This window comes from Sinocyclocheilus grahami, unplaced genomic scaffold, assembly GCF_001515645.1.
Source record: "Sinocyclocheilus grahami isolate Dianchi unplaced genomic scaffold, SAMN03320097.WGS_v1.1 scaffold9.1, whole genome shotgun sequence".
Classification (NCBI taxonomy): domain Eukaryota; kingdom Metazoa; phylum Chordata; class Actinopteri; order Cypriniformes; family Cyprinidae; genus Sinocyclocheilus; species Sinocyclocheilus grahami.
Genome location: NW_015505188.1, coordinates 332,036 through 341,732, shown reverse-complemented (window position 1 = coordinate 341,732; position 9,697 = coordinate 332,036). Strand labels below are relative to the sequence as shown.

Here is a 9,697-nt window from a genome sequence, read left to right as displayed (position 1 = left end):
TCAGTATAGTAGGTGGCGGTAATGCACCTTAACGTTGGATGCCACCCGCCATAAAAGAAGAAGAAGAAGAAGAATAGAACTACAGAAACCATCGGGCTTTGCGGCAGTCCACCAATAGTTTTACGGCTTGTGAGGGCGCAGAGCGAGATTCTCACTTCCTGGTTAAAGATGGCGGATGAGAATGAGACAGCGCCGCAGCTGGAGAAAGAAACTGAGGTAGAAGTGGATCACGGACACTGCAGCAACTGTGAAAATGAAGAGCATCACTCTGATGACGGGTGAGTGTGCATGCATTTTATTGTTAGCTCGTAAATATAAAATACTCTTCCACAAGGCCCGAAAAGACTAGACTAGGCTGTGGCACGCTAACAGCATATCAGCCCGCCCCCTTCTCCTATGCTATTGGGTCACTGCCTTGAGTGACGGACGGATCTCTAAAACGATTGGCTCAGACGCTGTCAATCAAACAAAAGGACTGTTCCAAATGGCCAGTTCTATACGATCATTGGCATTTGTGTGAGAGGTTTAAAAGCCTCACTACAATTCTTGGTTTGGTAGAAAACAAATAAGCTATTACGTTTAAAGTCGCTATTCCATGTCCTGTAACAACAATAAACTGACCGGTATTAATAAATAACCCGCAAAATCGCTTTCAAACCCGGTATGCAGGCCTTTATGATCACTAGGTTGTTAGTAATATGGATTTGCTGTCGCTAACCGATGGCTTGACGTGATCTAGTTAGCTTGACTGCTGCTAGTAGCAAATGGGGCATCCTTAAACGTTTTTATCACCCTGCCCTCGGTTCGCCCTCACTCTCAGGTGTCTTGTCTTCACCGATGCTGCCTTTGTTAACAGTATTTTCTGATTTATGAAGTGATAAAACGAGATGTCCAAAATCCCCTCCGTTAATTTCAATTAAATCCAAAAATTTCAGCAATTTTTTATTGTTCCTCCCTGCATTAAAATTATATAAAAATGACATGTTGCTGCATAATGCGTTTTCCTGTTTTTCATCTGGTCATAATTGGATCTCTCAACCTAACCATCTTTCCAGAAAAGACTTCCAAAACCAGCCAAAAGACTACCCCGACCAGACTAGGACAGTTTCAGTCAAATTAGACATACATCATTTAAATCTACTATACTATTGTCCACTAGGTTAAAGTGGTGGTTGGTTATATGATTTCACTTTTTTAACTTTAGTTAGTGTGTAATGTTGCTGTTAGAGCATAAACACTGTCAGCAACGTTACGACACTCAAAGTTCAATGCAAACGGAGATATTTTCTTTTAAAGAAATCGCTGTTCAAGGACTGCAAAAAAAAAAGGTTGGTAGGGGCTACAATGAGCTCTGAGCCCATTGTGTATTTTAGTGAGGGGCTTCATAGAACCAGGAACTTAACAGACCTTTTTTGACAAGAACGGAAACCGCTTTGTAGAATAAAGGTAAAATATGTGAAAGTAGCACGTTATATAACGAAGCATGGACACATGTTACGCTGCACCCCATAAACACAATCAAGCCTTCGAAAAAAGCTTAACAGCCACCCCTTTAAGAGGACATCCTCCGTTGCAGCTTATATTTATTGAAGCAGTATAGAGTAAAAGAAGAGAAGCCCCTCTTTTTTAGGGATAGATGGCTGTCAAAGCAATAGTCACAGGGGTGCTTGTTTATCCGTCAGTCTTTGTCATATAGCCCACCTCCCCTCGCACACACAAAGCATGCTTTTTCTGCAGGTCATGTGATAGACCATCTGTCCCCCATTAACAAATGTAGCTCAGCTCTGTCACTTCTCTCCCTTCGTGAGCATTAATAGGATTAGCTGTGCATCTCTGTAAGTCGTCCCGTTCCAGCTCGACCACTGGTGTGGGGCTCGGCTCTTGTGTCTGTGTAGTTTAAGCATGAGTTGAATTGCATGCTGGGATGGAGAGACATTAGTGTTATATGTTAGGTTTATCTTCTTTTTTTCCCCTTCTTTGTATCGTTTCCTTTTAAGCTCAGATTCCGCTTTATTAAAATCTCTAAATATTTTCTTCCAAATATCTATCAAAATATCTTCTTTTATTTAAATTTTTAAAACAGCATGTAAAAGATGGCATTAAGTCCATTTTTGGGTGAACTGTCCTTATAACTCTCTTTGTTCTGTGGAAATTCCTGTTTATTTATTAGAAATATCAAAATCAAATCCAGCATATAAGATTTGTTGTACACTAGTGAGGGGTTGTCATCCTAAAATACTGCTGATTGCATCAGGAACAGTGATGTTTCTATTGAGATGTTGCCTTTTCACCTGCATCAGCCGCGGTTAGTGCTTAGTGGACATAAACTCTCACTATATCTGCCCATGTCAACTGAGTTCATGTGGCCCGCAGGGAGAAGGGGGAGACAGGTGCCAAGAAGAAGAAAAAGAAACAGAAGAAAAAGAACAAAGACAAGTCTGGAGGAAAAGATGCAGAACAGGATCCGCTAGCCAAAGTGAGTATGCTTGTATGGCTTTGTGTGTTTAACACAAGATTGTTTACATCTAGATTACCTTTGCCGCCTTATATTTCAGCTTTAGCAGTATCAGCCTGAAATGTAATATTGATACATGACTAAAGTATAAGAAAATACAATTCTTTACAAGTGCTGTCCCAAAGTCGTTGTGTACTCATGTACAGTTAAAATATTTGTAATTATACCTATATTTTAGTGCAGGAAGTATTTTGAATGCCATGGTATCCTTTGAAGTATTAATTACTACTGATAATATGGCACCATGGCATTGCCAGAGTATTTTTGTAAGCGTTTAATTCATTTTTTCCCATTTTCACTTGTCTTAGTCTCTTCCTCAGGTAAACTCCCTCCCTGCGGATAAGTTACAGGAGATCCAGAAGGCTATTGAGCTGTTTTCAGTGGGACAGGGTCCAGCTAAAACCATGGAGGAAGCCACACGGCGCAGTTATCAGTTCTGGGACACTCAGCCTGTTCCTAAACTTGGTATTGATTATTTGTGCCCCTATACTCGCAGCACGTTTTTTAAAATCCAATATTAAAAGTAATTTGCTTTCATTTTTATACTTATTCCTTGGCCTGACATCACTTGTTTCCTTTTAGTAATTCCTTTTAGTTTTTGGCAGTACAACATCTGTTTTCTTGAGACTCATGACTTGTGGCACAGTGTAGACTGATGATACTGTGTGAAACTGAAGTTTTTGGTGAATTGCCTGATGACAGAAGTCTGATTCTGCTGTTTGCTTGTTTGTAGGAGAGACTGTGATATCACATGGCTGCATTGAGGCGGATAAAGATAACATACGAGAGGAGCCCTACAGCCTCCCGCAGGGCTTCAGCTGGGACACTCTCGATCTGGGAAACACTGAAGTGGTATGACATACGAACCACTAAAGTTCTCTTTCGATATGTTATACATACAAATATACACCTGGACACAACTCGGTCTTAAAGCTGTTTTCTGTTTCCTCTCATTCTCTCTCTGAAGCTGAAAGAGTTGTACACTCTCCTGAATGAGAACTATGTGGAGGATGATGACAACATGTTTCGTTTTGATTACTCTCCTGAATTTCTGCTCTGGTAAGAATGTTGGCTTGAAAAGTCAAGTGTTTTTTTTTGGTCTTGTATCTGAAGGGCTATCTGTATTTTTATTTTTTTCTAAAAGTTAACTGAAATGTGTCCTCGTCTCTCAGTTTAGCTGTACTCTGTTTTTGTCTCAGGGCTCTGCGTCCTCCAGGCTGGTTGCCTCAGTGGCATTGTGGAGTGAGAGTGAACTCTAATCATAAGCTAGTTGGTTTCATCAGTGCCATTCCAGCCAACATCCACATCTATGAAATGTAAGTGTTTCTTCATAATGGTTTAAACGCACTAAAACCAGAAATACCTCAACCGCCCCTCTAGTGGCAGTAGCACTGAACTTTCAAATTGGTCGTGAAGCAGCTATTACCCCCTGCTTATTCAACATGGGTAAAATAAATGATTAAAGGGATAGTTCTCCCAAAAAATTAAAATTCTCTCTTTATTTACTCACACTTAAGTTGTTCCAAATCTGTATGCATTTTTTTTCTTCTGTTGAGTACAAAAGAAAATATTTTGAAGAATTTTGGTAATCAAACAGTTGACGGTAGCCATTAGGGATGCCACAATTCTCAATATAATACTGACGGTTCAATACGCCTGGAGCTTCATAAGTTCTTTTATTCTGTGATGCATATGTGGCGTTTCTGTGCGAGGGTAGCCTTGTATGATAATCCATGTTTTTCTCCAGTGTACAGAAGTGTGCAGGAGTTGGTTATTTATTTACTTTTATTTTTTTCCCCAAATTTTGCCATCAGAACCAAACCAAACTGAAAACCGTGATTAAAAACTAAGGTATGTATTGAACCGTGGGCTATAATTGTATTGTTGCATCCCTAGTAGCAATTGACTTCCATATTATAGAGAGAAAATACTGGGCTGCTACTTTTTTGGTTACCAACATTTCTCAAAATGTCTTTTGTGTTCAACAGAAGAAAGAAACTCGTACAGGTTTGGAACAACTTGATGGTGTTTATATATGACATTTTTTATTTGGGGGGGGCATTAATGACTGCATGAATGTATCCACAGACAGTTAATAACTTCCAATACATCTGAGGGGGGGGTGTCTTTGTAGGGCTAAACTACATTATTTAATAATTATAAAAAAATATATATATTTTGAATATTATATATAACTGACCATTTTAAAGAAAGACTCTTAAAAAAATTGCAACCAATCAGAGACATGTTTGTGCATAAATGTAATGGTGAATCCAAGGCATTTAAATTATTCTTATGTCATTTAGAATGACTGACTAAATCTAGGCACATTTTTCTCACATTGTGCAGACTGAGAGTACTTGTGTTGAGCACTCAGTTCCCTTGTTGACCCATATCTGCTCTTCAATCTTCCCAGAGAGAAGATGATGGTGGAGATTAACTTCCTGTGTGTGCATAAGAAACTTCGCTCGAAACGAGTGGCTCCGGTACTCATCAGGGAGATCACGAGACGGGTCAACCTGGAGGGCATCTTTCAGGCTGTGTACACCGCAGGTGTGGTGCTACCCAAACCAGTGGGCACCTGCAGGTAAGACACACATCTGCCCTCTTTTAATATGTACAGGTGCCTCTGTGTAGAGTGAAAGGTAGCATTAGATGGGCTATTGGGTGGCAGATGTTGCTAAGCCTCAAACTCCTCCCTCTGGCACAAAATGACCTTCCTCCAGGGGGTGCATTGGTGCTTAAAGATACCTTATTATGCCACATACAAATCTCATAATGTTTTTTTTTTTCTTGTTACTGGAGAGGTTTGGCCACACTGTAAAAAATTTTTTTTTTTAATCCGTAAAATTTACAGTAAAAAAAAAAAAAACTGGCACCTGTGGTTGCCACAATTTTATCGTAAAAAATTGAAACATTTTTGGATTTATGATTTAATTTAAATTTACATTTAAAAAACATTTCATTAACTGATGTAATATTAATATACCAATTCATTTTAGAATTTAGTAAATTTGAAGTGAAATAATCCTTTTATTCAGCAAGGATGTTTTAAATAGATTTAAACGTGACAGTAAAGACATTTATGATGTTACAAAAGATTTCTATTTCAAATAAATGCTGTTCTTTTGAACTTTGTTTATTGATTATTTCTGACGGATCATGCGACACTAGAGTAATGGCTGCTGAAAATTCAGCTGCACCATCAGGAATAAATTAAAATATATTCAGATAGAAAACAGTTATTTTACATTGTAATAATATTTCACAATATTGCTATTTTAACTGTGTTTTTGATCAAATAAATGTAGTCTTGGTGAGCATAAGACTTCTTTCAAAAACATAAAAAAATTGTACCAACCCCAAACTTTTGAAAGGAAGCATATATGCTGAATTTCCCATAACAATTAAAATAAAATGTTAGTGTTTTATTTTGTAATAACTAATGACTCTTATTAATGCAGTCTGATGTGTCGTGAAGTAACAATTGCCACATGACTCTGCTGTTTGTGTGCTACTGTTACCTTAATATAGGGCTAAATAATACAGAGTTGAGTGTTAGACATAACAAATTGTTATGCCTAACATTGGTTGTAACTATTTTTTATTTTTTTTGGAAATCCCTGTTTCACACTAATTGCCTTGCTTATTTGTATGGTAGATACTGGCACCGGTCCTTGAACCCACGAAAGCTGATTGAGGTGAAGTTCTCTCACCTGAGTCGAAACATGACTATGCAACGCACCATGAAGCTTTACCGACTGCCAGAGGTGTGTGCCAGCCTGCTTCTCTGGGTAACATCTGGGAAGTTTCCTCTTTTCCTTGTTTTCTTATGGCATGTTTCTCTCCGGTAGGCTCCTAAGACTTCAGGCCTAAGGCCGATGACTGTAAAGGATGTGCCAGCAGTTCACCGCCTGCTGAAGGAATACCTGAGTCTGTTTAACCTGGTTCCCGTCATGAGCCCTGAGGAGGTCCAACACTGGCTGCTTCCTCAGGAGAACATCATTGACACCTATGTAGTGGAGGTATTACACTCACTGAACCCTAAGAATACATGGCATATATCATCCTAGTGATATCAAACATGAAAGTTTTCGAAAATAAGAATAGACAATGGGGTTATTTCGGTAATATATTTGACGTGAATTGCCTTTCCTTTATATCACTGTAGAATTCAGATGGGAAGCTGACTGACTTACTGAGTTTCTACACTCTGCCGTCCACTATCATGAACCATCCTGTGCATCACAGTCTGAAGGCAGCGTATTCCTTCTATAACGTACACACCACCACCACCCTGCTGGACCTGATGGGAGACGCTCTTATCCTTGCCAAGTCGGTCAGTCAGTGAAAGTTGTTGATTTTCATTATCAATTGAATTGATTAATTAGCCATAATATGAGTTTACTTAGCTATAGTTTTGGTGTAAATTTATCCCTAGAAGTGAACTACAGTTTTCCTCATTTGGAAAAGCCTTTCAAAAATGAATTAATGTTATTCTAGCAGTGAAGCAAACCTGGGTTTATTTAGACTATCATCAGTTTGAAGTGGGTAACGGGCAGGAATTGGAACATTAAACTATGAGCAGATTTATTAAAGCTTTTCTTGTGCCATTCCCCCTTCAGAAAGGATTTGATGTCTTTAATGCACTGGACTTAATGGAGAACAAGACATTTTTGGAGAAGCTCAAGTTTGGCATTGGAGATGGAAACCTGCAGTATTACCTCTACAATTGGAAATGTCCCAGCATGGGGTCAGAAAAGGTACAGGTTTTCAGATGTCATACACATGATTGTCCTTTACAGTCAGAGTCAAGTGAAATTCATTGGCTTGTACTCTAATGGCACTTTTCCACTGCACGATACAGTTCACTTTTTGGGGGTTTTCCACTGGGTACAGTACCTGGTACTTTTTTTTTTTTAGTACCACTTCGGTTGGGGTTCCAAGTGAACCGTACCGTTACCAAAATGTGACGTGTAAACTCTGCTGATCACGGATTGGCCGGAGAGAATCGTCACTACCTGCGTCACTGAACTTGCGACACAAACACAACAGAACCGCTAGATTTAAATCAGCACAGCCAGCGAAGGATCGAACGCAACTGTTTTGAATGAGTGCACCTTTTTTTAACAACCAAAAAGTTTTGTTGTCTGTTGCGGAAGAACAGATGTTCCTCTCGTTGACAGCAGAGGAGCGGATCCAGCGAGAGCTTGATGGGGCGACGCGGTATGACATATTTTTTTTTAGGAGTCGTGGTAGTAGAGACGGCGCAATTATAACGTCATGTGAATAATCCCGCCCACTCTAAAGCGGTACTGAACTGCAGTGGAAATGCAAACTGTGCCGAGCCGAACCGTGCCGTGCCGTACTGAGCTGAGTCCTACCACGCAGTGGAAAAGCACCATGAGTTAGCATTGACATTGCTATGTTCATACATTAGGTGGCCGGAGTGCTTCACAATCTTGCTCCCAAAGCACCTCGGTGTCACTTTGTATGGTTTTCCATTGTAATTATTTTAATTTTGTATTTAATAATTTGAGCATTTTATTTCTTTATTTTAATTCAATGTGTAAAAATCCTTGAAGTTCAATGTACAGTTTACTGAGCTGCTATAATAATAATTATTATTTTTTAGGTGGGTTTGGTTCTACAGTGACCTATTCACCATCCATAATTTATGTCTCGCATGACAGCGAGGCTGATTTATGACATCACGCACTGACCACCTGACAGATGCTACCAATGGACTTCCTGCTTCAGGAAGGAGAATTCACCACCCATTTTTAAGTTTCAACTTTGACCTTTTGGACCTGTACTACTTATCTCTCTCTCTCTCTCTCTGTTTCCCTCACTCTTCTTATTCTCTCTCTGCGCATGGACCTAAAGCCATTGTAATTACCATCATCAGAGATGAGGAACCTTAATCTGTTATGATTGTTAACAACAGTACACACACACACAAAAAAACTTGACAAGCTCATGATGAACCCTGATGCATAAGTGTTGCGCTATTCGCATCGGTAGATTCAACTAATTCAGTATAACATGATTTTACTCTCCCTATCCAATGGGAGGTGCTTTTTGCAAAATGGATGAAAATGTTTATTTCTTCAGTGTTTTAGAAAAGACCAGACAACAATCAAAGACACATGAAAATTCCTAGAGAAAAAAAAAACTGCTAATGAGATAATAAAAATCCCAAGTGGACATGACAAGGGCTGCTGTCAATGATTTTCCTGTGGTCATTCTCTTCTTCGCACATCTTAAACTGTTGCCATGGAAACAATGTCTTCACTTTCTTTTGACAAACTTTGACCAACTGATGGGAGCGGTACCTGGTGAACGAGATGCTTTTGTCCTGGTTTTGCTTTGTCATTGCTTTTAATCTGTCCTCTAATCAGTTTATTGCTTATTTGTCTCTTAACTGCCTGTGATCCCATTTCACTGTATTGCCAACAGAGAGCACTATGCTTTCCATAAACAAGGAACGAGAGAAATACCCTATAAGATCCACAAGTTGACAGTTGTTGGAACTACAATGTACACCTGGCAGATTAGGGAGGGGGGGGGGGTCATTGCATAAATTAGCAATAATGTTGGAAAAAATGTGCTTATTAACTGCATGTGAATGGTAAATGTCTTTTTGACTGTGTCACTGCTCAGTTCTGCAGGTGAAGCTCGTGTATGTGACTGCTGAATGAAGGGGTTTTCAGACCCGGAGCAGGAAATGGTGATACTTAGCTTAGCGGGTTCTCAGCTGAATTGACAGATTTAGACAAGAAATTATATGCACATATATGTTTATAGATGATATTAAAATATTATTTTCAAAACAGATTAACATCTAACCATTGACAAAATCTGTGAATAGTCCCACTGCCATCTGCTCACTGGTTTCTAACAGAAAGTGATGCATGTTAACGGTTAACCGTGTGTTTGACAGTGCAGCATCTGAAATCAAAGCACTTCTACACCTGCAATCTTTGCTTTAATTCCTCACTTCTGTCTGGCGATCATGGCCAAACACAAGATGACTGAACATATTTACGGTAATACTGCACCACTTTCCAAAGAGAGGCTGGAGGCTACGAATGTAAGTCATTTTTCATTTGTTCTTATCTAAGTGGCTGAAATTTAAATCCGTTTCATTTTGTGTATAATCCAGTATGTCAAATTATGATA

At 39.2% G+C, this 9,697-nt stretch overlaps 1 protein-coding gene across 2 annotated transcripts; it reads left to right on the top strand.

The window, feature by feature from the left end:
* Positions 1–73: 73 nt before the first annotated feature.
* On the top strand, positions 74–8,743 carry nmt1a (N-myristoyltransferase 1a). 2 transcript variants are annotated; one of them, XM_016280672.1, is made up of 12 exons: positions 74–278; positions 2,374–2,476; positions 2,824–2,980; positions 3,249–3,367; positions 3,483–3,574; positions 3,715–3,831; positions 4,932–5,102; positions 6,177–6,285; positions 6,370–6,540; positions 6,687–6,854; positions 7,141–7,278; positions 8,151–8,743. In XM_016280672.1, exons 1-12 carry the CDS (start codon positions 169–171, stop codon positions 8,169–8,171), a joined length of 1,476 nt encoding a protein of 491 aa, XP_016136158.1. In that variant the 5' UTR covers positions 74–168; the 3' UTR covers positions 8,172–8,743. The 2 variants fall into 2 exon arrangements, with proteins under 2 accessions (XP_016136158.1, XP_016136168.1); XM_016280682.1 differs by having other exon boundaries at positions 75–278; positions 2,836–2,980.
* Positions 8,744–9,697: the final 954 nt, after the last annotated feature.